Here is a 16,318-nt window from a genome sequence, read left to right as displayed (position 1 = left end):
GTCCTCGCCCCCACATTATTTAATGTAACTTTTATACCTCTTGTCCGAGCTCTAGAGAAAATTCCTTCTGTGCGCGTCCTTGCGTACGCCGACGACATAACTTTGTGGTCCTGTAATCCAGATGCGTCTATGCAACAGTCGGCGCTTCAGCAAGCGCTGGATGCCTTAACATCACGACTACCCCCTTTGGGTCTGACCCTCTCGTGTAATAAATCTTGTTTTATTCGCATTGGCAACAGAAGTGGCTTACGGAAAGCAGCACCTTTTACCTTTAAGGTAGACAATTCTCCAATTCCTCAAGTTGAAAGTGTGCGTGTGCTAGGTCTTCTACTTCATACATCTGGGACTGGGACTCCGTGGCTAAACGCGACCCGTAAATCGGCTCACGCTACTCTTGGTCTGATTCGACGCATAGCTATGCGCTCTGGCGGAGCGCGTTTTGATACTGCCCGTCAGCTCGTGCGCTCCATCCTTCAGCCGCGGATAGTGTACCAAGCGCAATTTCATCGCCTCACCCGACGACAGTGGGACTCCCTTGAATCAATCAATCGGGAGGCTATGCGCGCCATAATTTATCTTCCGCGTATCACACCCATACCCATTCTGCAAGAGTACGCTCAACTTAATACATTGAGTGAACTTATCGACCAGCGTGAGACAAACAGAGCACGCAAGATGTCGCTTCAGCTTCATCGTTTACAGACTCTTCCCCCATGGTCATACTGTCAGCTCACAGACAATCGCCCCTCTGCTTCGACGCCGATATCAGCCGCCCATCTTTCTTCAGGGTGCATAATATACACCGATGCATCACACACAGCAGTGCAGGGAGTTACTGCAGTTTACAGTCCCTCACATCCTCATCTCAACTCCCGCGCTACATATAGCACGGATACTTGCTCCCCCCTGGCCTTGGAGCTTCAGGCGATACACAATGCCATTGCTTCCCTTCCACTCGTACCTACTTTCGATTTTGTACACATTTACACCGACTCCCTTGCCGCCCTTAAGCAGCTTAAGGCTGTCCGGCGCACATTCCAAGTTACACAATCCATTCACCAACTTTGCACAAAATACCGCTGTCCTGTGCGTATACACTGGATTCGCGGGCATGCCCAGGATCCGCATAATATTCATGTGGATGCAATGACACACCTTGACACATCCGATATCCCGCCACCTTCCCCTCTTCTCTCAGATCCGTTCCTGTCCCATGTTTCCGAGAAACAGTCTTTGCGTCAGCGAACACGCGCTCTAATTCCTCCGTGTTCGTACCCTCTCCCCCGGAGTCTTACTCGGGAGGAGGAGGTATCTGTGCGCCGGATTCGGGCAGGAGCGGCTCTGACTCCTTGTGTGCGTCATCGGTGGCGTGACAAACGTTACGAAGTGACAGACAAGTGTCCCCATTGTGGTGCTGCGCCCGACCAGTGTGATGAAAAACACTTGCTGTGGACTTGCCCGGCTACAGCTTCTGTGAGACGACGTTTACTAAGAAAGGTTGGCCTGCGATGGGACGTTGCAGACGACTATACCAAGTGGACTCTAGATAATCGCTATATCACGAACTTGTGCCGCTTTTTAAGCGAGGCTTGTTTGCACTCATTTTTATAACTTTCTTTCCTTTTTCATTATGCCTGATGGCAAACAGCTCGAATAAAAAAAAAAAGAATAAAGTTCTCACTCACTCACTCACTCACTCACTCAGCACTAGCGGCGGCCTGACGCTCTCTTAGGAAAGAGAAGGAAGAAGAAAAAAAGGAAGAGAGACGCGGGGCGTGGCGCAAGCGCCGCGAGGAGACGAGCTCGGGGCAACGGAACAGGCGAGGTCACGGCTAAACGGCTTCTCGGAATCCGGGTGACGAGGCCTGGGGAAGCCATCCTCGCCCAGTTCAGCGCAACCAGGAGCCTGCTGTCTCCTGTCTCCCACCTGCCTCTCGCTACCTCGGAGAGAGGGCGCCGTGCCAGGCACAGGCAGGTGCTGCCCGCCCGGAGATCCTGCCGGCCTTGCTGTCGGTTCGTTCCCGCCGTCCCGTGGCTGGGACCTGCTGCCGTGAGAAGGTACCTCCCTGGCCGTGCCCGGGTGTCCAGACCTGGGCGGCCGCCTCCTCCCTCTCGTGCGTCGTCAAGGCCGCTGCTGCTAGTGCTTCGCGCCCGATTTCCAGCCGCAGGGAGAACAGGCGTGCGGTGGTGCTTGGCCCCGGCGCCTTTCTGGCGACGGGCAGCGGATTCACAAGCAGGGACCACTCCTCGACTCTCGTCCGCAGAGTTCCCTATCCATCACTGATTGCTTGCTTTTAAGTAAAACTATTTTTGTTCTCCCTTCTGACGTGCTCGGCCTGGGACAGTTTTCTGTATCCTCCGGGGTCCCACCTCGGAGGACGCTCGAACCTGCTAGGGGGACTTTTCCCCTCACAAATTTGGCGTTCGCTACGACAGGGCCAGGCCGAGCAGCGTTTGCCAGTTAACGGAGTTTATGAGGCAGAATGAGTGCTGCGGATTTTCTCGCGGTAGGAGGGCGCCTGGGTTTGCAGGGACGCGAGTTGCGCGAGTGGGTAGAGGAGAAATTGCGCAAGGCACGAGAAGAAAGAGTTGCCGATCGGGAGGCCACAAAGCGGCGTTTGGAGCTCGAAGCCCAGAACTTAGAGAGAGAAGCACAGAATTTACAGCTGTGAGTTAAACTATCAGAAAGAGAAAATCCTCCTCCTAATCCTAACGCTGAAAATGCAGAGCGCAGTGCCTCAACCGTTTTTCCCATTAGCTCACATGGCCTGATACCAACGTTTAATGAGAGACGTGATGATTTGGACGAGTATTTGAAGCGTTTTGAACATGTCGCCACAAGGCAAGGTTGGCCGAAAGAGAAGTGGGCCACGGCCTTGAGCCTCTGTCTCGGCGGGCTCTTAGAGTCTTTGGTCGACTATCTCCAGAGGACTCTATGGATTATGAAAAACGAAACTTGCGCTGCTACGGAGATTTCGTTTTACTGCTGAAGGCTATAGGGAGAGATTTCGGCATAGCAAGCCTCACGCTGACGAAGCAGCCTCCCAAGGCGCAACGAGGCTTTTCAGTTTCTTTGACCGCTAGGTAGAAATGCGGGGAGAAGGCCGCACCTTTGAGGTGGTGCGCGATATGATTGCTGCTGAGCAGTTTATGAACAACTGCCACAATCGTCTAGTATTGTTTCTACGAGAAAGGGATTGTAAAAAGGTTGAAAAGATGGTTGAGGCCGCCGACCATTTCTTGGAGGCTCAGAGACAGAATAACCTTGCAACTTTCAAAGACCGGAGTGAGCAGAGTTCAGTGAAACCTACGAACACGGTTCCTAATCCCAAGTCGCAAATTCGATGCTTCATGTGCGAGAAGGTCGGACACAGGTGTTCAGATTGCCGTTCGAAGCGGAAGGCCCCATTTTGCACCCTCTGCTGCAAGTCTGGACACGACTTACAATCATGCCGGCGCAGCAGTTCAAGTCACCGGGAGACATCCGCATGTTTCATGTCACCCCAAGGTTCTTGCCCTGATCAACAGGCGGAAAGAGAGCGTTTAGATGTCCGTCTGGCAGATTCCGTTCGCAGATCCACTCCGCCGATGGCCATTATGCCGGTGGAGCACGGAGAAGTGTTTGGACAAAGAGTGTCAGTGCTGCGGGACACTGGAAGTAACAGCATCGTGGTACGCCAGGCTCTCGTGCCCGAGGAAGCGTACACTGGCAAAAGAGCGACATTGCTTTTGGCGGATGGTTCCACCATTGAAGCTCCTGAGGCGGAGGTGATCCTCACATCACCGTACTTTACAGGCAAGGCCATTGCTAGGTGCCTACCGACGCCTTTGTACGACGTGTTAACTGGTAATATCCCGGGTGCACGTGTTCAATTCTTGAAGGATTCAGCTGATTGTTCAACAGTCGCGGCGGACCAGGGGACCACGTCCGCACCGGCTACTCAGGCCAACGCTCCTTGCACTGCTGTGACAGCGAAAGCTTCCGAGCCTATCTTGGATCCCTCTCAGAGCGCGATCCACGTGTCTCGACCGGCGTTCCGCAAGAAACAAGAAGAGGACACTAGCTTAGACGTGTGTCGGAAGAAACTAGAGACAACCTCTTCCGGGAAAGCAGAGACCACCGACACCTTCCATCTGGTTGACGGCGTATTGTTCCGGACATATCAAGTGTGCCCTGACAAAACGACTGAACAAGCGATTGTCCCGAAGAGCTTGGGCCCTCAGGCCCTTGTGCAGGCGCATGAGAGTGCTCTTGCCGGCCATCAGAGTGTGAAGAAAACTACGGCAAGAGTACTTGGTGACTTTTACTGGCCAGGCGTACAAGCCGACGTCAAGCGATTTGTGAGGTCATGCGATGCATGCCAACGAACTGTCCCGAAAGGAAAGCTGGGCAACGCTCCATTAGAACGTATGCCTGTAATTTCCACACCTATTGAGCGAGTGGCAGTAGACATCATTGGGCCTTTGACTCCCACCTCGTCTAAAGGGAACCGGTACATCCCTACTTTGGTGGATTTTGCCGCCAGGTTTCCCGATGCGGTAGCCCTTCCGGCCATCGACAAAGCCACTGTGGTCGAAGGCCTTCTCGAAATGTTCTCCCGTATTGGGTTCCCGCTGGAGGAGCTTTGTGATAGGGCTTCGTGCTTCGCGTCTGCACTTATTCGGGAAATGAACGATATGCTAGCAATCAAACACTTAAGTTCGACCCCATATCATCCCATGTGCAAGGGTCTCGTGGAGCGGTTTAATGCGACCTTGAAGAGCATGCTACAGAAGTTGAGCCAAGAACGCCCCAAGGCATGGGACCGTTATCTTGCTCCACTGTTCTTCGCCTACAGAGAGGCACCAGAAGCTAGCCTGGGGTTTTCCCCATTTGAGCGCATCTACGTTCGCCAAGTCCGAGGCCCTATCACCATTCTAAAAGAGCTCTGGACTGCCGAAAAACTGTCTGACACCGTCAGAACAACGTATGGTTATATGCTAGATCTGAGGGAGCGTATAGAAGGCACGCTGCAGCTCGCATACCAAAATTTAATGAGGGCGCAGAGGGCACAGCAGATGTACTACGATAGGCGCGCCTCTAGTAAGAAACTGAAGGTTGGTGATCGAGCGCTGATCCGGCCCACACCACGGGGTGTGGTACACGGCCGCAGTCGTACACAACACAAACACAGTCAACGGGCTCACTTTCAAAGCCTACAGCGCAACACACGCGGAGGAGATTGCCATTGCTCTTGCTCTCACTACTCCCAAGTCGAAACACATCATCACCGACTCGCGAGGGGCCTGTCGGAACTACGAGTTGGGCTGGTCTCCCCCGCTTGCCTGGCGCATACTGGAATATAGCTGTCGATCTGAAGATCCAACTCCACGCAACCTGATTTGGGCCCCCGGTCACCAGGGACTCCAGGGAAACGAACAGGCCGATCAGGCCGCCCGCGCACTCTCTCCCCGGGCTATCTCCCTCTCCTTGGAAGGGTACTCCCAATCAGACAATCTGGCCATTACATTCAAACAAATCACCGATTACTACAAGGAGGAGCACCGGCGCTACCCGGCCCCTTGTAAGGGTCTGGATCGCGCTGACGAGCGCCTCCTCATCAAAATTCTTACTAACACTGTACTGTGCCCGGCGGTGCTTAAACATTTCAATACATCCTTTGATGGCGCGTGCCAGTTCTGTGGGGAGGTGGCTGACACCTTCCACATGGTTTGGGCGTGTCAGTCAAACCCATCTATCCCCCCCAACCCCAACCCCACCAGAGAGGACTGGGAGGCGGCCCTGCTCGGCTGTCAGGACCTAAAGACCCAAAAGGCCTTGGTTCACCGGACGCGGGCGGCGTTGCTTGCCAATGGGGCCCCGGAATAGGGGCTCCACCTAGTATTGTTAGGGGAAAGGGCCAATAGGGCCTACCCCAATCACCTCTCTGTAAATATTTATTGTATTATAAATGTTTTTCACCACCACCTCCACCCGCTTCCTATAACAAGCTCATCATGCGTTGGAAAGGACCTTTTGTGGTCACAGGCAAAAATTCAGTGGGGCGCTTTGTTGACGCAAAGCGCGGAGAGACGAAAGTCTTAAGCGTGGTGTTGCTGCTAGTGTCACTGTGGCGTGGTTACGATGTTAAGCTTCGCCTCTGAGTGTGGAACGCGATAGCGTCTTGCAACACTGCCAGGGTGTCCACAGAACGCCATCGCCCGTTCGGCTCTTCGTCTTGCTTGTCGGTAAATTAGTTTTTGAGGAAAGGAAATGTATCTGTCTCACATATGTCGGTGGACACCTGAACCTTGCCTTAAGGGAAGGGAGGAAGATGGGAGTGAATTCGTGATATTTGTGATGCGCCACCAGCGCCCTTCAGCACTAGCGGCGGCCTGACGCTCTCTTAGGAAAGAGAAGGAAGAAGAAAAAAAGGAAGAGAGAGGCGGGGCGTGGCGCAAGCGGCGCGAAAAAAAAAAAGAAAAGGTGAATTCCCAGGCTGAGGCCTCCGCTCGCTGCTGTTGGGTTGCGGCTAAGTACCAGGCGGTGCTGAGTTATTCCTCGAATTTCTGCTTGATTTCTTGTGTTTTCTTCCTATTTTCCAGGGTGACTGAACGCGGGAACGTGGACTGATGTCCACAAACTCTCCCGGCCAGGGGAACTCCCCCTGGTCAGCTTGTCTCGCCCCAGATGAGCTGCCTCTTGATTGTTTCCTCCGTGGCGGAGTAAGCAGCATACCGGTTGCTCTCGTCCCCGCGGATGAGGGCTCCATCAAGCTGAATAACCCCGAGGCTGTTCAGGCTGCGCTTAAATCTACCGCCCCCCATTACATGAAGATTACTGACGTTCGGCAGTTCGGCCGTGGAGGGATCGTATGCAGATCGCCAGACCAGGCATGCGTAGCGTACCTGCTGAAGTGTTCATCGTTTGCCAATCACCCGGTGAGCGCGTTCATACCTCCTCATCTGGCGTGTTCGAAAGGGCTAGTCCGTGGCGTAGACCCACGGCTAAGCGCGTCCGAGACATTAGAAAAGCTCACTTCGGCTGGCGTGATCGCCATTCACCGATGCAGTCGTGTGGTGGATGGAACAAGGATACCGACGGAGACTGTTATTGCTACATTTGCGGGGCTGTCCTGTCCATGTGAAGTTAAGGTGTGGCCTTTGATTTTCCGTGTGGATCAATTTACATCTCGGCCCCTTCAGTGCCGTAATTGCTGGAGGTTTGGCGATAGCGCCAAGGCCTGTAAATCGAGTTTTCGCTGCTGTGGGTGCGGAGAGAGCCACGACCCCGCTGGGTGTTCTGCTCAACAAGAGAAATGCTGTTTGTGTGGCGGTGGACACTCAGCAAGCCATTCCGAATGCCCAGCGCGGGCTGAGGAAGTGCAAGTACTAGAGTTGATTGACAAGCGCAGGTGCTCAAGACGTGAGGCAGTTGCAGTCATCAAAGATAGGACATCTGGCTATGCAAGTGTGGCAGCGCGGCATGCAACCGTTGTGGATTCCTCCTTGTCGCAAGCGATTGCGGCGGCGGTGGAGAAAGCAATGGCAAGTGCCATGGATCGCATAGTTGAAAATCTGTCCGCGTGCATTTCGCAGGTCATGGCATCCCAAATGTCCACTTTATTGCAAGCTTCTATTGCCCCCCTTTGTGGCACAATCACTTCTCCATTGGTTGCACCTCCCCAACCTTCTGTGCCCGTGACTTCCAATCCACTGAGTCAGACTCAATCACAGCCTTCGTCTATCCCTACAACCAGTTATTCACATCACAGTGAGACAGAACTCTCATCTGAAGAGTGCGTTGGTATGGAGACTGAGATGCGTGCTCAAAAGCGCAGTGCGTCTCCGATAGGTGGTACTGGTCCGTCTTGCTCTCAGTCGAAGAATAAAAAGAATCACCCTAGATCTACACCCAAAGGCAGCATTTTGGATCAGGCGGTCTCCGCTGCGGCCCTTTCGGCGACATAGGGTTGTTGAAGGTGTTGCAGTGGAACTGCCGGTCTATTCTTTCTGCTTCAACAGATTTAGTTTGTTTAATCAGTAAATTAAGTCCAGATTTAATTGCTCTTCAGGAAACGTGGCTCTCTAAAGATTCTAGGTACAATTTACAAAATTATCGTTCTTTCAGGCTTGACCGGCCCTCAAGAGGTGGTGGGTTGCTATTGTTCGTATCCACAAAATTTTGCCACAGGGCAACTGTGTCATTTCAATATATGGACAGGCAGTGCGAAATTCAGGCACTTGATCTCAATATTCCTGGATATCATCCACTCACTCTGGCTAATGTATATTTTCCAACAGGTGTGCATGACGTTCGGCCTCTTGACTCGTTTTTATCTAATTGCAGGAAACAGGTTTTAATTGTTGGAGACTTCAACTCGCATCATGTTTCGTGGGGGTTTCGTACAGATCGCTGCGGTACGCTCTTATGGGACTGGGCTTGTGTGAATAACCTCATATGTTTAAATTCGGGTCTCCCCACATTTGTCCGTGGTCAGGCTCGCTCAGCGTTAGACTTGTCATTTTCTTCCCCCGGAATAACTGTGTCCTCTTGGGCGCCATTTGACTGTGCCTCCAATAGTGATCACCTTCCGATCAGCTTCCAAGTTATGTGCCAGTTGACCTCTCCTAACAGCACACGGCGCACATTCATAAATTACGACAGTTTTAAAAATGCCCTCAAAGCAGACCTTCAGGAATTATCTCATTCCAACAGTGGAGATAATGCCATCCGCATTTGTTCAATTTTGGATGGAGCTCGTAAAAAATCGGAGTTCTTGGTTCAGGCACATAAGGGAACATCGCCGTGCCCTTGGTGGAACGCAGAGCGCGCTCGCGATTATAGGCGCCGAAAGGCTGCTTGGAAGAAACTTCTCCATAATCAGTGTCCCAAAAACTGGATCGATTATAAGTTCGTTGCAGCTACGTTTAAGCGCACCGTATCTCGTGCAAAGGAGTCGCACGATACTGAACGCTACGAATTCCTTTCAAAATCTGGTAATAGGCGCGCTTTATTCAATTACCTAAAATCCAGGAAACTAATCTCGTCCACCATGAACGCTGTCTCCCTAGTTCAGTCACCGGCTGAACTTGCACAGTCCCTGTAAGAGATAGGCAGAGGTCTTGAGCGCCGGTTTACGGCTCTTCTTCCTTCTTCTCAGAGATTTCTTGCCACTTTGGACGATTTCGAGGAGGTCACCCTCACTGAGCTCTCGAACACTGTATCCCGCCTTCTACCCGCGGCCCCTGGCCCTGATGGTGTGACTTCTTCTGTGATTAAAATTTTGTTCGAGGAATCTCCCACTGACTTACTGGCGCTTATAAATTACTCTCTTAAAAGGCCATGGATTCCAAATGAGTGGCGTGTAGCAAAGATTATCCCGTTGCTTAAAAAGCAGGGAGATGTGTTAGACAATATAAGGCCAATTTCTTTAACTTCGAATCTCGTTAAGTTAATTGAGAGGGTGTTGCATGGTAGAATAATGTCTGTTATTTCAGAGAATGGGTTGTTGAACCCTTGCCAGATTGGTTTCAGACCAGGATGTTCTATATGGTGTGCCCAAACCGATCTGGAGAGCCGCATACAGTTAGCTCGGCGCCGAAACCAATACGCAGCGCTTGTTACTTTAGATGTATCTAAAGCCTATGACAGCGTTGAGCACAGGACGCTCTTGCAAAGACTGCAGGCAGTAGGACTTCCGAGATACTTTGTGGCTTGGGTTGCTGAATTCCTTGCTGATAGGGAATTTTACTGCTTTCAGAACGGTGTTTCATCAAGCAAATTTCGACAAGCGAGAGGAGTGCCCCAAGGAGCGGTCCTCTCCCCTGTACTTTTTAACATCTTACTCAGCAGTATTCCCTGCAGTCCTCAGGTGTGCACCTATGTGTATGCTGATGACATCGCCTTTTTTGCTTCAGAGAACGACATTTCCTCTTTGTACCAGTCCTTACAGTCCTACCTGAATGTCCTAGACAAATGGTTAGGAGACATTAATCTGTCCCTTAATGTCAATAAATGTGCTTTATTGGTTTTTCCGCTCTCTCGTCCAGTTAATATCTCTATTGTTTACCGGAACCATGTAATTACTCAAGTGCAAAGTGTCAAATACCTCGGAGTAATTTATGATCCTTCTCCTTCCTGGGGGGCCCATATCGAGCAGATCACTGTGAAAGGAGTCCGAGCAGTCGGTATGCTGCGCAGGCTGAGCAGTGTTCGTTCTGGCATGAGAAGGCACTCACTTCTTATGATTTATAGAATGTACGTCCGTCCAGTCTTAGAGTTCGGCTGTGTTTTATTCTCTGGTGCGCCAGCGTGTAAACTTCGCCCCTTGATTCTCTTGGAGCGGGAGGCGTTGCGCCTTTGTTTGGGCCTTCCAAAATTTGTGGCGAATTCCGTTTTGTACCTGGAAGCGCGTACTCCATCATTGACATCCAGATTTCGGCTCTTAACGGTGAAAACGTTCATAAGAATGTGCGATTCTTCGCTCCATGCCTCCAATTTGATCTTCCTTCGTCAGCCTCGGCTATTTTTCAACGAAACCTGGTCTCGTTTCCGTACCCCTCAGATATGTTTGGTGCAATCCATCCTTGACCCCTTAAACGTCCGCATTTCGGACATCCGTCCGGTATGCGCCAACTCATCTATTCAGATTGTCTTCGATGACATCTTTCCAAAACATGCAAAGTTAATGCCTTTTCGTTTCCTCAGCGGTTTATTGCAGGATTACCTGCTGTGTTTTAAATCTCATGTGCTCATAGCGACAGACGCCTCACAGTGTGAAGAAAAGGCCGGTGTTGGCATTTTCTCCATCTCCCTTGACTGGTCATTCTCACTCCACCTTCCCGATTACACCCCTATTTATTTGGCCGAATTTCTAGCAGTAGTCTTAGCGTTGCGCAAATTAAACAGCTCCTTGTCTTCTGTCATAATTATGACAGATTCATTATCGTTGTGTTCCTCTCTCACCGCGCCTACAACATCTCAGGCACTTCGGTTACTCAAATGCTTGGTTCCACCCCACGTGTGTTCATTACGGTTGGTCTGGGTGCCTGGGCACAGATGAATCCATTTGAATGAGGTTGCTGATACCCTGGCGAAGGCATCTCTTCAAGGCCCAGTCGTATCTGTGCTTCCACCCAGCCATATATTACCGCGGCCAGGTTTCGCAGGTATCTGCTCTTGAAAGAATTCGCAGCATCAGCTCTGACCTCCTCTCCCGAATTCCGGCATCTCCTTTACCCGTGGTGCAGTAAAGGATGGCGATCACGCAAGCTTGAGGTTTCCTTCACGCGTCTACGTTGCCGCGTGCCTCTTTTAAACTTCTACCTTTATAGATCTGGTCTGGCGGTCTCCCCATTGTGCCCGTTCTGCGGAGAACCCGAAACGATAGATAATTTCTTGTTGACCTGCCGCCGTTTCTCCTCTTTACGGAGCCGCCTGCTGGAGCTTCCGTTTCGACAGCTTGGTCTAAGTCTGTCAGCTGGGGTTGCTCTGTCTCTTGGGGCTTCCTCCCTTGGGCACAGCAACTGGAATGTGCTCTCCGCCATGCAAAACTTCCTTACAGACACTAAACGGCTGCCGTCTTAAGCTCTGCTCTTTCTCTTGATCAATATTTCTCTGGAATGAAAGCTTTCTGAAACGTGGAATATTTAGCCCCGTTCTCTATTTCAGTCACCGATCTCACAGCATTTGTTTAGCCTATTTCAATTACACATCTGAGGTCCTTTCATTTATTTCCTAATTGCTATTATTATCATGATTATTTTATTTTTCCCCACCATTATTTTCTTGTTTAACATTTTGTACACCTATCAGTTGCCGCCTATGTCTTGGCCAATCCCCCGCAGTGGGTATGCGCCATTATCTAGAGGACAACAACAACAACAACAACAAGCGGCGCGACAAGACGAGCTCGGGGCAACGGAGCAGGCGAGGTCACGGCTAAACGGCTTCTCGGAACCCGGGTGACAAGACCTGGGGAAGCCATCCTCGCCCAGCTTAGCGCAACCAGGAGCCTGCTGTCTGCTGTCTCCCGTCTGCCTCTCGCTGCCTCGGAGAGCGGGCGCCGTGCCGGGCACAGGCAGGTGCTGCCCGCCCGGAGATCCTGCCGGCCTTGCTGTCGGTTCGTTCCCGCCGTCCCGTGGCTGGGACCTGCTCCCGTGAGAAGGTGCCTCCCTGGCCGTACCCGGGTGTCCGGACCTGGGCGGCCGCCTCCTCCCTCTGGTGCGTCGTCAAGGCCGCTGCTGCTAGTGCTTCGCGCCCGATTTCCGGCCACAGGGAGAACAGGCCTGCGGAAGTGCTTGGCCCCGGCGCCTTTCTGGCGACGGGCAGTGGATTCACAAGCCGGAACCACTCCTCGACTCTCGTCCGCACAGTTGCCTACCCATCACTGACTGCTTGCTTTTAAGTAAAACTATTTTTGTTCTCCCTTCTGACGTGCTCGGTCTGGGACAGTTTTCTGGATCCTCCGGGGCCCCACCTCGGAGGACGCTCGAATCTGCTAGGGGGACTTTTCGCGTCACTGTATGTTACATATAAGTCCATACGAGACATAACTGCACCGCGTGTGAACTCGTATTGGTCAAACTTTAGTTGATCCAAGATATTCGTGACGCGTATCAACTCGTATACAGCCCATATGAGTTCGTGCGCTTCGCATGCGTGTCGTATATGAACTGGTATGATGTATATGTATGCCTTCTTTGCAAAAAGTAACCGGCCAATGATTTGTTTCTTAGCCGCGTAGCGAAGCACTTATGACGGTCCTTAAGCTCTGATTCTGTGTAAACTGAGGCGACGCTTTTTTCTTTACGTTCTGACACCTTTCGGTTTTTAGGGTCGCCGTGAATGCTTTGTTTTACGGTTATGAATAAGCTTTATTTTCCATCAATGATGGGGGGAGACAAGGCTAAAAGCTGGAACCGGAGATTGACTGGTCCTCGCACCCCTACATGAAAGCTACAGGTGGCACTTGACAGCATAACTTGTGCAAGGAAAACATTAACGGGTTTAACGTCCCAAAGCGACTCAGGCTCTGAGAGACCCCGCAGTGAAGGGAACCGGAAATTTCGACCACCTGGGGTTGTTTAACGTGCACTGACATCGCACAGTACACTGGCCTTTGGAATTTCGCCTCCATAGAAATTCAGCCAACGTGGCCGGAACCGAACCCGCGTCTTTCGGGTCAGCAGCCGAGCACCATAACCACTTAGCCACCGCGGGGGCAGAAACACAAACTAGTTGACATTGTAGGTGTACAATGCTGACAGTGAAGATATATGGAAGCCAAACCTCATGCTCTGTGGTAGAATTTAAGGAATGAAAATAACAAAACCATAAAAAATGAAGCCCTGCGAAGAAGAAGAGGGTCATATCAGCCCAGCCGCACTGCCTTCGCTCCGAGCGAGACCAGCCTGCTCAGCCTGACCGACGGCGGACCACCACTACTTCACCGCTGCTCCCGTCGTCCTCAGCGTCACCAAATAAATCACCCTTACATTTGGTGTAGGTTGCCTTTGCCGTCCTTGTACGCCCTTCACGCGCAAGGGCACTGTACTTTTCTTTTGATGGTCCCACAAAAATATTTGTCCCCGTACGCCGTGGAACTCCACAACCGCATGCTACTGACCACCGTATGCCCGCCAACACCATCCATCAAGCCGTGAAGGTTGGCCGAGCCGTCCTATGTTCTAGTTCCCACCGCAAGCTGGACCCCGCCCTCTTCAGCGGGACTGACGACCACGATGCAGAAGAATGACTTGCATCCTACGAGCTGGCGAGTGGGTGGCACGACACTACTAATTTGAACAACATCATTTTCTACTTGACCGCTTTTGCGAAACTATGGTATCGGAACCACGCAGGTTACCTCTCCACGTGGCCAAACTTTAAGAAGAACCTCTCCGAAGTCTTTTGTCGTCCTGCCGTTGGAATCCTGAACGTTGCGCGAACGTTCGTAGCATTCGGGCGTGACCTTTACCAGCTGCATCAAAGAAGTGGTTTATCCACCTCGCGTGTCAACGCTCTGATGTCCGAGACTGGCAAAATAAGGCATATTCTCAAGGGTGTCAAGGAGGATGCCCTTCAAATCCTGCTCTCCCGAGGTGTCCGCACGGTCTGAGAAGTTCTAAGTCTCTGCCAGAGTTGCGACAAGTTGCGCAAGCAGAGGCTGCTCACTCGCCAGCCCGCCGCGAATGTCGAATCACTTGCCGGCCTGTCTGCTCCACCTTAACACTAGGCGCTCTCACAATAGGTCCAAGACTTCATAGGAGAGGAAGTTTCCCGTCAACTCTCCCTTCTACCATCCCACTGCGGGCCGTCTCCATATATGGCGTCCGTCCTTCGCCATGTCAATCCGAATGTGTGGTTGAAGCCGTCCCGTCGGTCCCGCCGGCTGCAGCACCTCAGCCCGTTCCTGTCACTGCCGCATTGACCTACGCTGAAGTTGTTGCACGGCGGAGGCCACCTGACTACTGCTCGCGCTACGCTACGCCTGAAGGGCCAGTGCCTGATGTCCCTTAAGGGACGAGGCCTTCTTTTCCGACCACTACCACCGATCGCAAATCCCTGGCGTACAGGTGACAATCGCCCAATCTCTTATTCTTGTAGATTGCCTGGCCATGTGGCCCGGCTCTGTCGTCGTCGGGTGCCAGTCTCCCCGCTACCTCCCCGAGTCGCCGGCTACTGGACTCCTCTGCTCAATACTCAGCGACAGCCGAGCCGCCCAAGAGTTGTCCTCGTTCAGCTCAGTGCTCCGCATTCTCCAACCAGCGCTCACCCCCACCGCGTCGCCGCTCCATCTTTCCAATGCGCCCGCACCCCACTCTCCCGCAAAGAAAACTAGAAGCCGCAGTTGCTGAGGCGAGAACTGCGCCGTCAGGGAAATAACAAAGGCCTCCTTTCTCTCCCGACAACCTTATCGAAGTTTTTGTAGAGGGTGTTTCTGTCCGGCGGGGCTAGGAGCCATGCTACGCTGAGGAGGCGAGTTGATAGCCATCTTTCGCCTCGCATATGACGTCATACCGCCTGTTAGACCACAGCGCACCTAGTGGGAGAAGCGCGAAACGCCCGGCGTGGCAACGAGCCACGCTACGCTGAAGAGACGACTAGGTAGCCAACTTTCGCCTCACTTATGACGTCACACCACCTCTTAGACCACAGCGCACCTAGTGGGGGAAGCACGAAACGCCCGGCATGGCTACGAGCCACGCTACGCTGAAGAGCCGACTTGGTAGCCCAGCTGCCGCGCTGGTATGACGTCAGTAGTCACGTGGTGTAAAGCGTAACTACCGGACCATGCTACGCTGAAGGCTCGAAACCTGGCGTAGTATTGCTTTCGCAATAAAAAGTGACTCCCGTTGTGATAAGCACACCCGTTCATGAACGCCATTCTGCACTTGTTTTGCACGTTTTTTTTGTTTCTGAAAGATTTCATTTCATCCCTGCTACAACGCCGATTGACGGACTGATGTAGACAATAGAAGCATACAAGAACAGTGGGCAGAATACTTGGTTAACCAAATATAAATATAGCGACATAAGTGATGATTATAAAAGTGTCATAACACACGGAAAAGGTGTTTGTGTAAAGGTATAAAAACTGGTCCTGGTAGACACAACCACTTGAGTTTCGAGGTTATGTATTTGACAAAGATGGCAGAATAGGTACCACCCTATGTGAACCGAAAAAGTCTCACCGTTCATCTGGAGTGCAGTGGCTGCGATTAATAGGGCAAAATATGCTGTTCCTGTAGTACAATGTGTTGTCGTAACACTCACATATGCTGTCAGGCACATCGCAACGACTCTCTCCCTCTACGCATGTGCATCCAGGACACTTTGCGTTTCTAACGACCGCAGCTCTGCAACATCGAAAGCGATAGATATTTTATAACGCTCCATGACTGAAAAAAAAAACAGAGAAAAATCAGGGAAAGGTATGCAAGAATAACATTATGTTGTGTCTTCGTCCTGCAGGATTTTCATTCTTATAGCCAGGTTACAAGTTACAAATGCCTTTATTTCGACATCAGGTGATGTTAACAAGCCTACTCAAAAAATCTGACATCGGCTTGCCAACAGTGTATAGATTGCAACAAGAAAAGGTGACGAAGCTTATGACGGAATTTGCTGCGAAAACAGTCACAAGCATTCAAATGACACAAATGATATGAAAAATACAACTATCTAAACATGCGTTTTGTTCTATGAAGCAGGAAAATGCAATAAATATAAGTAGTTCCTCAAGAATTCTAATTGAAGGCAAGATGTTTAAACTCGGCGTAAGAATTAACAACATTAGGGGCTTGAAAGCGAAGCATTTAACGACCGTAATTG

General features: G+C 51.5%; 1 protein-coding gene across 1 annotated transcript; it reads left to right on the top strand.

Moving 5' to 3' along the window:
- The first annotated feature begins 3,597 nt into the window (after window positions 1-3,597).
- On the top strand, window positions 3,598-14,841 carry LOC149327923 (protein NYNRIN-like). The gene is made up of 2 exons (XM_089565005.1): window positions 3,598-5,134; window positions 14,591-14,841. Exons 1-2 carry the CDS (start codon window positions 3,598-3,600, stop codon window positions 14,839-14,841), a joined length of 1,788 nt encoding a protein of 595 aa, XP_089421131.1.
- Window positions 14,842-16,318: the final 1,477 nt, after the last annotated feature.

The sequence above is a fragment of the Amblyomma mixtum genome, chromosome 10, assembly GCF_055824585.1.
Source record: "Amblyomma mixtum isolate Tamu chromosome 10, ASM5582458v1, whole genome shotgun sequence".
Taxonomy (NCBI): domain Eukaryota; kingdom Metazoa; phylum Arthropoda; class Arachnida; order Ixodida; family Ixodidae; genus Amblyomma; species Amblyomma mixtum.
The sequence above is the reverse complement of the archived record's forward strand: the minus strand, read 5'-3'. Positions and strand labels throughout refer to the sequence as shown.